This window comes from Columba livia, chromosome 1 (genome assembly GCF_036013475.1).
Source record: "Columba livia isolate bColLiv1 breed racing homer chromosome 1, bColLiv1.pat.W.v2, whole genome shotgun sequence".
NCBI lineage: Eukaryota > Metazoa > Chordata > Aves > Columbiformes > Columbidae > Columba > Columba livia.
This window is the reverse complement of record NC_088602.1, coordinates 978,137-991,061: the sequence shown is the minus strand read 5'-3', so window position 1 is coordinate 991,061 and position 12,925 is coordinate 978,137. Positions and strand designations below refer to the sequence as shown.

Below are 12,925 nucleotides of genomic sequence, written 5' to 3'. Positions count from 1 at the left end.
CCACACATTGCAGGTCCGGCATCAGTCGTTAGCCCCAGCAGCTTTTCCCAGGGTAATTTATGATTCCTTGTGGACTTCTCCACCACATCAAGTATGTCATTCCCTGTTGTCTTCCATGAACGGCAATGATATCCAAGAGCTCCCCGTGACAGACAAGTCTGACTTGACACCTCTTATACAAACGGATAGATGCACTGTGTCTGCGTTGTCTGTGCTTTCATCAACGGGTAATGAAAAAGCCAGATCACTGCACGCCTCTTCGTCCAGCTGTGTCGTCAGACTTCCTGCCTGTTCCTTAACACGGTTTGCCATGGTGTTTCTTGACAAACTGACATTTGCAAAAGTGTGTATTTGATGGGGGCACTCCTGCTCACACACCTTTAGCGTGCACTGCTTCATAAATGCACCCTCTGGAAAGCACTTGGAAGCTCCTGCAATTTATTCGGCCACAATCAAGCTAGCTGTCACGGCTACATCATTTTTGCCTACAGCTCTGGTCATCATATTCTGCTGCGATTGCAGTCTGCCTTGCAAATCTTGCACCAGTTGTTGTTTTTGAAGGCTAAATTTAGCATATTTAGTTCCGTGTTAGGTCTCAAAATGCTGATGTGCATTGCCCTCCTTTATCACCAACGCAGTCTCATAACAATAAAGACATACTCTTTATTCCCCTTGAAACACAAACACACATTTGCTTTCCCATCTATCATTAAGCTGCCTTCCTTCTGCATGAATATTTCTTTTACTGGATGTTTTGGGATTGAGAATGTTCTACCAAAGATGGTATGGTGCACCACTGAAGTAAAAGACCAAGATGCCCTTAAGGACCAGGTTATATAATACTCTGGCCTCTCCCACGGGCTCAGCTTTCCTTGAAACCTCCTTCCCCATACGGCAGAGGTGGCCATATCCATGGAAGACAGTGTAGAGTTCAGGAGTGGGACCCTGGCTGCTGGTTAATAGAATGAAGTATCTTTTTACAGGTGCTTTTAAAGAAGTGCTGAAGTTCATCGATCTGGCTGATTTATTTTAAAATTAAATGTTTGCCCAGTTGAGAGAATGGCTTTCCTGCTACTGCCCCCTCAATCCCCCTGCAGAATTCTTGTCTGCCTTTTCTTTCAATGCCCAAAGGCAGTTACTCGTGTCCCCCATCAGTCTCACCTCTTACTCTTCGTACACTCTCCTGTAGCTGCGGACACAGCTCCCGCCGTTCTGCTCCTGCAGCACAAAGCGTGTCACACGCTGCCCAGGACATGCTACTCACGTTGGCAGGAGCCTGGGGGCGAGGAGCTCTGCACTGCTGCCGGGTGGAAAAATGTGCCAGGCTGGATTGTCCTGGTTTGATTAAAAAAAAGACCAGTTTTTCTTTCAGTGAAATTTCCTTTCAGCTCAACTTTTCTAAGTAACTGCAGTTTTATTAAGTTGACTGCATGTTTTTTCAGACACGGTTTGCTTCACAGCCAATAAAGGTTGCAATGGTATGCAGAAGAGACCCAGGTTTAGACTTATTGCTTTGGCAGCCAAGGTTACTGGTGAATTTTGCATGTCCCAGAAGTGAGAGGGGTGTATTTGCAAGAAGGGGCAGACAGAAGGGGTGACCAAAACTGACCAACTAAGTATTCCATCCCATACACATCATACATCCACTAGAAGTGGGAGATCACGAGGGTCTCGCTCTCTTCAACCATGGCCGGAATCTGAAGAGGACCCTGCCTGTCGTACCTGCGATCTAAGGCCCGGTTCCAGACGCTGCATCCCTGAATCCAGTTCCGGTTTGCTGCAGAGTCCAGCCCAGGACATCCGGGTGCTGCCCTGCAGCTGCTGGAGCAACACCAGCTCTGCCGGTCAACGCTGCCCTACCCAGGAAATCAAAGATTGGGTTTGTAGATTTTGTATGGTCTGTTGTGGGTCCATTCATCTTTTCCCCACTTTTGGCCATTGTCAATTCTTAGAGCAGTATCAAACTTATTAATGGATCTCTTATTTCACGTTAGATCATCACAGAGCTGGACACTCAGACCGTTATCATGGTCTTGGACTTCTCAGTAAAGATCTTTAGCCCCAGTGTGTTCCCTTTTGAGGTGTAATCGTTATAATAACCTTTCCCAATCTTCTGACTCAGGGTCGTTCCGTAGGGGAGCAAGTCTGGCCGACTCATCTGCTTTGCTCTTTCATCACCTGGCAGGAGTCTCATTCTTCTGATGGCAGGCGACTCAAGCCACCGCAAAATTTCCTTCTTTCCCGAAGGTTAATATTTCTTGCCTTTTTTCTCTCTGCCATACAGGTACCCGATTGACCTCCCTCCCATTTTGCTCCCAGAACGGGAGCCATTCAGTGCACCCCTTAAAGACAGGAACAGAATCAGCAGAGATGTAGACAGGAGAAAGAGATTGCGCCTCATGTTTCATAACATTCCAAGCTGCTACTAAGTCTTCCACCTGGGTGCTACCCTCCCCCTCTGATTATTTTTCATTGGTTTCTATTTGTATTTGTATTTCCATGTTATCCCTCTCATTTGACAGAGGCACCAGTGAACCAAACATTTTGTAGCTCCTCTGAAAACGGGGAGGTGACATGCACCACAGGGGATATAGTGTCCCCTGGCATTTTCAGGAAATTTTCATTGGAAACCGTACTGCTTGTCTCTCACGACAGGGCAGGAATGATACCAAGTTCCTAGGAACATGAGGAGGTGTGTAGAGTCACGGGAAGTTGGTCCTCATACGTCCTCAAATGCTTCTTGAGTGGATCTTTGGTGGTACTGCAGGAAAATGACACTTCATTCCATTTTACTCCCCACTGGGAAGGTACCTGTGACATTGTTTCATTGGCAATTCCTTCTGCCCTGGCATTTGAACACAGTAATTAACCAGGGCAACAGAAAACTCTTGCGGTTTTCCTTTGATGACAGAGTTTATCTCGATTCAGTTGGGGTCTCCAGAGGGGTCCCCAGCAAACACAAAGCAAGAAATCAAGGAGCTTCGCGCTTTGAATCATTTTTCTTTTGGTTGGTAACTGTAAACACAAATGTTGACTGGATAAATTATATTTAGTATAACCAACAAGAATTTATAAATTATACTAGACAAGCAGTTGATGGAAATGCTGAACAATTAGATGCTACTAGTAGAATGGCATGGGAAAATAGGATGGTCCAAGATGTGATGCTGGCAGATAAAGGTGATGCATGTGTAATGTTAGGAGAGAGGTGTTGTACCTTTATGCCAACCAATACTGCCCCCAACAGCACTGTAACCAGAATCAATGACTCAACGACTTAAGCAGCAGAATTGGCTGAGAATTCAGGAATAGATAGTTCACTCACGGGATGGTTAGAATCTTGGTTTGGAAAATGGAAAGAAATGATAGTATCTATCTTTACTTTTTTAATCGTTGTAGCAGGAGCACTAGTTTCTACAGCATGCTGCGTCATTCCGTATGTCCAAGGACTTGTTCAACGCCTTATTGAGGCAGCTCTCCAAAGCAAATGCCTTTGTGGCCACTGCCGTGCTCTGATAAAATGATGCTGCTAAAAGAACAAGAAGAAAGAAGCAATGCTGAATGTATATCTCCTGGAGAAAAATGTGAAATTACGTTGTCCCAGCTTTAAGCCACCTACTAGACTGTATCATAAGATAATGCAAAACCAACAAAAGTAAAAAGAAGAGCAGGAAAATTGTAGAGAATGTTTAATGCAGAACTGTTGTTTTTACAGAACTGAGTTCCTGGCGCCTGAGCCCAGCAGGGGGGAAGGACCCAGAGATATCGGACCAGGAATCCATAATGTAAAACACAGTCTCTTCCCGGAATATATCCTGATACCTGTATACATACTAATGCCTGTATTTACAAGTTAATTTAGGTGGGAGGACCGAGAAACATAGGACTATGAAACCTTAATGTAAAATACAGTCTCTTCCCGGAATATATACAGATAGCTGTATTTACAAGTTAATTTAGGGGGAAGGGTATGGTATGTAAATTGAGGCAAGCGTCCAGATAGTCAGTAAACCCTGAAGTTCCCAACTAATGGGGAACAGGGAAGGGAAATTGCGGCTGGGATTTTGGAGGAATATAAGCAGGAGCTTTTTGCCCCATTAGCTGTGTCTGTCTTTATGTAGAACACCCAGCCTTGCAAAATCGTTATTAAAAATGCTGCCTGGGCCTATCATATTTGCAAAAGCGTTGTTTCCTACAGATCTGGGGGCTTGACCGGGAGAGACATCGTCATCTCAGGGGTCCCTATCGCCGAAGGACAGGAAGGGGTGCCCCATTGATTTCAACAGTCCTGTGGATCATCAGTGGGGACTCCAGGAGACACCAACAGAAATCCTGAGGCTGTATTGGAAAAGGCAGATCCCTGCAATCCATAGGAGAAAGGGGAAAGGAAAAAGTGGTAGGCACAATACAAGCGACCAGGGAACTCTGTGCACAGAGCAAGGTAAGAAAGTAGACTTGGTGTTCGGGGCAATCTGAGAGGGGAGATGAGGTGGAAGGTGAAGCCTCAGGACTCAGAACGGGAAATGTAAAGGAAAAATGATAACATTCCTCCGTACAGTACTTTAGGGAGAGTGTTAAGCTATTGGGGAAACGTGTGATGTACAAAAACATAAGGATGAATAAAAAATTATAAAGCATGGTGTTTTCTCTGGACAAAAGAGCCCATAATAAAGCGGAAGGTATTCTGGCCAAAATACAGATCTGAAGACGACTGTCTGTGCCAGGATCTAAATTGGTACATATAAAAACTGTAGGGAGTTTAAATCTTCCTCCATACCAGGGTGGGTTCGTGTTCCTCCCTTGCTGCAGCATGTTTATGAGTGCAAAGTGTGTGGCCTGATCAGTGTAAAGTGCACACAAGAGGGGGTTCAAGTCTCTCTTGAGAATGGGAAAATATCCTTTAGACATAAACCATTGACCAAGTCTGAGACTAGGACTGGATCCAGCCGCACCTAAACTCCTCTCTGAAAGAGTCAAGGTTGTCAAGAAAAGCGTGCAATGACCTTATATTGAGAAGACTGGCAAATTGTAACTAAAAATCACCTAGAAAAGAGATGTCCTGGACAAATGAATTACTGGTATATATAGGATAATTGGGAATATGACCACCATAAAGAGGAAGTTCAAAAACAAGATAGAAACCTCGAGAAAGAATTTTAGCTACAGCTGTGAGGAATTTAACTGAGGCGCTTGCAGAGCTGGTCTCTGCAACACCCAGTGCTCTGCTCTCTGTATCACTGATAGAGGGAACTAACATTTTAAGGGTTAACTAAACACATAATGGGTGCCTGCTAACGAACTAACACTTTAAGGCTTAGACACACAATAAGTGCTTAGCTTAGAGCTTTGTGTAAACTTATGTTAAGAAAAACAGAACCCCATCGAATGCCGAGGTAAGAACGTTTACTGCACCTAACTGTAAACTTGAGGAGACAAGACAACCAAGATTTACAACAAAAGGGGGCACCAGTCTGGTTTCAATCGACTTGGCAGTTTGGGTTCCAGTCAATTCAACATAATGAGCCAAAGTACAAAGTTCACTGTGATGAAGCTGAAGGAGCCTTCATCCACAGACCCTCAAAGACCCCTCCTCAAATTCACCAAGTGACACTGCGCAGGCGCAGCAGGGGAGGGTCAGGGAGGAGACTATGGAAATGGGTATCTGAGACTCATTTTAATAAGAAGCGGGGAAAGGTTATGAATATGTAGAGGCGTTCCTGGGGTCATTATGGATGTGTAACACCTTACTGTATTTAAACACACGACCAATTGTTAGAAGTTGCGCATGAATGGTGGAACGATCCCTCTTGCGCCCAACGTCGAAATAAACATACCTGCTTTATAACTTTGAGTTGTAAACTTTTATGACTTTATAGGTTGTAAAGTTGGGCTTTACCCTGGGATTGCTAAAGTGATTTTGCAGCGCAGCCAGCAGCAGATGTGTGTGTGTATGTGTGTGTAGGGGAAGAAGTGTGGGTGGGGGGATGTACCTGTGAATGCCCTCCAGTGTTACATGGATGCACCATCACCCCTGGCACCTGGGGATTCGATTCTGTGAGGAAATCGAACTCTTAAGTTAAAGGAAGACGGGGATCGATGTGCATCGTTATTTTCTAATTTTCTAATTTTGATTGGGAGGGGTTATAATCCATCCTGAGCCGATATTATCCTGTTATTGAGAGAGCTGGTCTGTCCAGAAAGATCAATTAAATGAATGTGGAATTAACCCGATGGACAGGGGGAAACTGGAGTGCCGGGCCCCAAGGTGATTCTAATTGAGATTATGATAATCAACCAAATGGAGAAAATTGCCAAACAGTGGTTAAAAATGTGCTAAGAGCTTTCGATCTTTGAGGAGATAAGAGTAAATAGAACTGAAGTACAGGAACAGAAGCCAGAGGAGCACCCTAGCGCCGACCGGGGAAGATTTTGGGAAGGCTTTGTAATGAACTGGTAGCAAGTGTGTTTGTGGATCTAGGGAAGTGTTTCAGAGAGCGTGTGACAGGCTGGCAGGAAGAAATTGCAAAAATTCTGCGTGTGGTCGTGTTTGTGTATGATGGTCAGGAAGAGAAGCGAAACGATGAAGGAGATTGATTTGTTAGCAGCAGCTTTAGCTAGGAATTTGCAAGTGAAAGATAAAGATTGAAAGGGAAAAAAACAGGGAGGTTTTAGACCGAAGTCTAAGGGTGATAAAAGTGAGAGAATGAGAGACAATGGAATGGTATTGTTGTGGAAATCTGAGATATTTACGCCGAGAATGGCAACTGTTAAAAGTGACTAAAGCAAGAAAACTCAATACACTTTGGAGAATCAGAGGGGCTGAAAATGTTTTTGGTGGTGGTGGTGGTTTTTTTTTAAGTAGGGAAATTAATTTAAATCGTAAAAGGGTATATAAGTGGTAAAGTAGGAGGTCGTGACGTCGAGTTTTCACTAAAAATGGATGTTACCCTATCCCTTTTAAATTTCTCCCTAAAAAGATCTTAGACCGAAGACACACTTGTAACAAACGGAGTAGCAGGGGAAAGGAGAGAGAATTATGAATAAACTCCTATTTGTGGCAGGAAATTAAACCCTGCTGCTTTCCTGTGGAGAGCTGACAATGGGCTGCACCTCTTCATAGATGGGTCCTCAAGGGTAGTTCAGGGAAAAGACACAATGGGTGTGCCACCACTGAAGGTGCCAGTACTGAGAGAAGGGAAGTGGGAAGGTGGCCTAATAACGGGTCAGCTTAGACATGCGAGCTGTATGCTCTCCATCTGTTATAAATAAGAGCCAATAAATCGATTTTGAGCCAATCAATCGATTTTATTTAGCAAGCGGTAATTAGGCAAAACAGCGCTGAGTGACCGGGGGAAGCTCAGTTCCGCCAACAGGCACACCACTCAACTTTTCGTGTGTGCTTATATATGTTATACGCTCGTTCACACGCTGGGAATTTCCGTCTCTGGAACTTTGTTATCTGTTGCACCATCCGGGCTCTTTGTTATCTGTGGCACCATCCGGGAGTCCTGTTATCTGTGGCACCATCCGGGCAATCCAGGCATTGGCTTAACTACTACTACAAGGTTCTACAAAACATAATCAAACTTGCACAAGCGCAGTTACTGCTTACAACAATATGCATAATACAATTGAATCCTACTCGATTTGTTCAACATTAACAATTTTGACCATCACTTATTACAATTCCCCCCCCTTTTTTTTTTTTTTTTACTCATTTATTTGTTGATCAAATCGAGTTACCGCTTTTCGGGCTAGTAAGGTCATTTCAGTTTCTTCATCAGTTCCATGTTTCTGTAGCAGCATAAGGTGTACCCGCTCTACACGGTTTTTTAACTAGTCCAATAAGTCGATTTAGGACACAGGGTCCAAAGGTTAGGGTGAGTAATAATATCATCAAGGGTCCAGCTATTGTGGATAGCAATGTAGTTAGCCACGGGGACTGAATAAACCAAGACTCGTACCACCCTTTTGCAGCTTCTCTTTCCCTTTTTCTCTGTTTTTCCCAAGGACATTGAATAGGCACAGACTCCTTGTTTATGGTATACCGACGATTATCCCCTATAGCTTCATAAAAGGGTGGATTAACATTATAACACAACCAGCAACCCATGGTTAAGTTGGGTTGAGTATAGTTTAGGGTTTGATAAGCAGCCAGGATAATCCCCCATAGAGGATTCAAAGATTCCGGGGCTTCAATATTCAGAGATTTCAAGGCTTCAGTGACAGTTTCCTCTATTACTATTATATTCTCCTTCTCTACTGTCTTTGTCTCCCTACCTAGAGGGGGAGGGGATTTTACTACTGGATTGGGACCTATTGCTCGAGGGGTCGGTTTAACTTCTTCTTTCTTTATGAGAAACATGCCTCCTCTATCAGCACCCGGTTGATAATATCGCATTCCCCAGGTTTTTCCAACAAACCATCCACTATGTTCAGGATCTGTTACGTTAAGGAATATATATTCACAGTTGCTGTCGGGTGGGGTGTACCCGTGGGGAGCTAATTGTAGGGAACTCATTTCTCCCGAGGGAGCAGTGCACCCTGCAGGTCCCCATCCAACCCTTAAGAACTTATCAGTATTTGCCCGAGGAACTGGCCAGTTTGAAGCAATCGTTTCACACCCCCAGTAAGCGCAGTAATAGTGTCCTGGGGTATTACAATACGAGGGCCCTGTGCTGGGGCACATATAAAACCCTATTTTGTTAAGGCATGGCTCAATCTGAACTAATTGGCATAAGGTTGTAGTAAAAGAAGGTGACCCTGATGTGGTCTGTTGTTGTATTATCATTTGGTCCTCCCATCGATAGAGAGTCCATTTAAAAGGTTGGTGGGAACTCCCCTGGTTTATTGCTATTATTACCGGTAAGGTAAGGAGGATTAGGGAGAGCGACCCGGCCCCTGGTTGGCTGAAAATCAGCCAGTGGAGGTTCATTTTGTTGAGGGTTGTTCTGCTTAACGGAGCTGCTTTATTTTAGAAGTCTTCGGAGGCACTTGCCAATCCCCACAAGGATACCCCTCTGCCTTGCCCTGGGCCTACTCTGTTGCTTCAGAATAGCCGGGTAAGTTATCTTCTCGGCAGCAGTTGTAGTCTTCAGGGACTGCCTCCTGAATTCTCTCCTTGTTCTGTCACAACCCACTTTCCAATACTCAACCCAATAGGGCTATTTTCAAATACAAGGGTTTTGCCACTGTCCCGAATCCTCACAGGGTTTGGAACACTTCCTCTTGGTTATTTCCCAAATGTCTGGACTTATCGGTGATTATTAATATCCCAGTGGTATCTAAGGTTTTTCCCCAACACTCATTACACCATCGTTCAACATACGGAAACTTTTTTTCACTGCTGTATCTCGCACCCGTTACACACGCAACGTACCCACAGATTGCATTGCTTACATACAGGACATGCAATGTGCGACTTATGTAATTCCTTACAATTGTCCATAAAAAGCCTAATATCCAGGGCTATGCGTCACGTGTCTGTTTCCTCTTGAAGGTCAGCTTCAACTCATCCGGTTCCCCGGTGACTTCCCAGTCTGTATGTAGGATTGGACCTTTTACTCGACTAGCGTGTGTCCATCCTCTTTCCGCTGTGCGGACTGCAGTATCTGTGGTGAGTAAAACAAGGAAAGGTCCCTCCCAGCGAGGGGTTAACGATGATTCCTTCCATGTTTTTACGAGTACTTGATCTCCTCCTTTGATCATCTTACCGGGGCGGGAGAAGCTTTCCCTTCGAGCGCAGCCACGGCGGCAGCGGTAGCAACAGTGATTCTAGAACAAATTAAATAATGGTTGGAAGCTAGAAATCAGCAAAGGAAATGATGACGTCTTGTCATAGAGAACTCTCTGCTGAGGGCCACCGAGGCACCTGTTTATTCAGCCCAACAGGGGATTGTGTGACTTTGCTGCCTTCCAGGTGCTGACGTCCGGGATGTGACTGAGGAGATGCCACAACTTCTTTAAAATGTGGACCGTTATTCCTTATTGCTCTTTCACGTGGGCACAAATGTCAGGGCAAGGAGGAACCTGGGCAGAATCAAGTAAGGCTGTGAAACTCTAGGGGTGCAACTGAGAGGGATAGGTGCTCAAAGGATCTGTATCTCTGTTTTTCCCAGTCAGAGGAAAGGGTGCAGGCAGGAGCAGACACATGATGTGAGTCAACACTTGGCTTTTTGGCTGGTGCTGCCACCAGGGTTGTGGCTTTCACGATGATGGGACACACAGTGATGACTCTGACCTGCGAAGGGGGAGATGGGACCCGTCCGAGTAGAAAAGGCAAAGGAATGTTTGCCAACAGTCACCCGGCCCGTCCCCACCAGCCGGCGTGTCCCGCCGTGTCTCGGTGCCCCCGAGCCCAGAACTCCAATTGCAGGGGACCCGTGTGGCCAGGGGTGGCGGGCAGGGCCAGGGGCCGCAAGGACACAGCGGTGCTCCCGGTGCCCGCCCCCCCGAGCCGAGCGGGGCGGAGCGGCAGGACTACACCTCCCGTGCTGCACCGGCGGCGGGCGGCCCTCCCGGGCTGACGCTGCCGGCGGCTCCCGGCGCCGCCTTTGTCCGTGCGGGGCTGGCGGCGCGGCCCCGGCGCAAGTGGGGGCGGCGGGCGGCGGGCCCGCGGCACGGGGATGGGCGCTGCTGGCCCGCGGGGTCCCGGCGGAGGGGACTCGGCCCCGACGGCCTCTCCCGTGCTCTCCCCTCCGCCGGCCGCCCCCCAGCCCTGCCGGACCCCCCCGCACTCCCCTTAGGGCCCGGCTCCCCCCGGCGCTCCGGCCTTTCCCCGGCTCGCCCCGTGGCCCCCGTGCAACGCGGACACGCTGCTCCGTGTCCCAGCCGCCCGGGTCCTCCTGGATCCGGCCCTGGCGGCCCCAGCGCTGGGAAGGGCTGGGCTGGGGCCGGACCGGGTGCTCAGACCCCCGGGACACCCCGCACATCTTCGTGCTGCCCTTGTGGGGCACCGGAGCAAGGTTTGGGTACTCGGAGGCTTATGAAACACCTTTCTTTTCGTGACTCTTTCTCGCTTTTATCGCAAGCTGTTTGGATCCTTTGGTGGGTCATTCTCCCAGTAGCTGTGGAGGCTCGGGGTGCAGGGAAGGGAGCTGTGGGCAGGTGAGTGAACTTGTGCCCATGATTTCTTCATGCAAATGTTGTGCTTGTAGGGACCATCTGTCCTGGCTGTGCTGGTGCGGCTGGTGACGGGACAGGCACCTCGAGTGGAATCCCGAGCATCCCGCCTCCCTCTTCCCAGATCAATACCTGCACGAGCCTCCATCTCCGCGCCGAGAGCAGCGACGCGCCGGGCTCCAGGCTGCTGCGGCAAGGTGGGGGTCAGGCACGGCCCCGGCTCTGGGGACAGCACGGGCTGGGATTGCCATGGGTGGTGCTGTGGTGCATCAGTGGCAAAACGCCCCTGGGACCTGCTGCTGTGGGGCTGTGTGCCTGCAAAGTGTTTTGAGACCCAGTGCGGTGCAGGGTGCTCCCGTTCCTGCCCGCTGAGCCGCACCACGGGCAGGGGCAGGCAGGAGCGTGCCTGCTGCCAGGCCTCGGGCCAGCCCTTGAGTCACGGTGCTGTGTCCGGTCCTGGTGGGTGATCGCGTTTGTGGCGTGGGTGTGGGACAGGGCACAGTCCCTGCTGCTCTGGCGTGGATCCTTGATCTGGCATGAACAGGGGAAACCTGCCTGTAAGCCTGCCAGCCCTGCCCCTCTCCTGGCACAGCTGGTGGAGTATCCCCCAACCCAGCAACGTGCTGAGAGAGCTCCCCATGCCTCAGTGACCATACTGTGCCACCTGGCTGTGCCAACACTGCCCCTCTGCCCCCAGCCTTCCCTTGCACAGGATTTTCTGAGCTCTCCCGGTGTTCCCCTTGGAATGCCCAAGCCCCTGATCCCAGTGGGGCTCTGCCTGGCAGTAGTGAGGTTTCGGCAGAGGTGTTTAGCAACCATGCGGTGGGGTGTGCTGAGCCGGGTGTGCTTTTTGCTGCAGATGTCGGTGACGTTTGAGGACGTGGCGCTCTGCTTCTCCCCCGAGGAGTGGGCAAAGCTGTCGGGCTGTCAGCGGCAGCTCTACCGGGAGGTGATGCTGGAGAACTATGAGATGGTCGCCTCGCTGGGTGAGGATTCTCTCTGGTGATGTTGGGCTGGGGTCAAGTAAGAATTCATCTCTTTAAGTGAGCTGGAGCCATTGAAAGGGCTGTCCAAGAGTTGACGTGGTGGTTGCAATTGCAGGTTTGACTCTGCCAGGCAGCCTCCTGTGGGGAGTGCTCCTGAGAGAAAATGGGATGGGGTGGAGTAGCCCATTTGAGATGGAAGTGACTTAAAGTGCTCAGCCAGTCCACATGTGTGACCACTTTAGGGCTGAACACAAACTGCAGCATCTTATTAAGGACATTATCCAAATGCATCTCAAACAGGGACAGGCTTGGGGCATCGACTGCCTCTCTAGGCAGCCTGTTCCAGGGTTTGACCACCCCCTCAGTACATAAATGCTTCCTCACATCCAGTCTAAACCTCCCAGGCGCAGCTTTGAGCTGTTCCCAGGTGTCCTGTGTGCAGGAGAGTGGCCGAGGTGACGGGGGCGAGGCGAGAGGAGGCTGTAGGTGCAGGGATGTGGGGGCTGAAGCCGCAGCCTGGCAGGGACAGGAGAGAGGAGCAGGGTGGGGGGGATGCTGGGGCTGTGGGTGCGGGGGCCGGTGCTGCTGTCCCGGCAGTGCGGGAGAGGGGGCTTCTCTCTGTGCCCCGGACAGGCTGGGCCACCATCAAACCAGAGATTATCTGCAAGATAGAGCGAGAAGAGACACCGTGCGTGCCAGAGCCCCTTCGGGAACAGCAGAGGTACCAGACACCTGTGCCAGGTTGGTACCCAGGGTCAGGAGGGGTCAAGGTTGCACTGTCTCCTTGTCCTGTTTGATCCATGCAACTGCAAGGGTGG

The 12,925-nt window shown here is 48.9% G+C and overlaps 2 protein-coding genes across 24 annotated transcripts in view; one reads left to right on the top strand and one right to left on the bottom strand.

Moving 5' to 3' along the window:
* The window catches only part of LOC110355742 (gastrula zinc finger protein XlCGF52.1-like), a 163,636-nt gene that overhangs the window by 57,962 nt on the left and 92,749 nt on the right, over positions 1–12,925 (bottom strand). The window lies entirely within an intron of this gene.
* Positions 1–12,925, top strand: part of LOC106145902 (gastrula zinc finger protein XlCGF57.1-like) — a 185,860-nt gene that overhangs the window by 169,400 nt on the left and 3,535 nt on the right. For 4 of the 22 annotated variants that reach the window (XM_065049601.1, XM_065049594.1, XM_065049600.1 and 1 more), the window contains one exon: positions 12,741–12,848. The exons of 7 other annotated variants lie outside the window; for them this stretch is intronic. In XM_065049601.1, the coding sequence (XP_064905673.1) occupies positions 12,741–12,848 (108 nt within the window). Of the gene's footprint in view, positions 1–7,702; positions 11,107–11,156; positions 11,319–11,980; positions 12,108–12,740; positions 12,849–12,925 lie in introns of those variants that run through there. 11 more of the 22 variants (XM_065049607.1, XM_065049590.1, XM_065049606.1 and 8 more) reach the window with 5 other exon arrangements.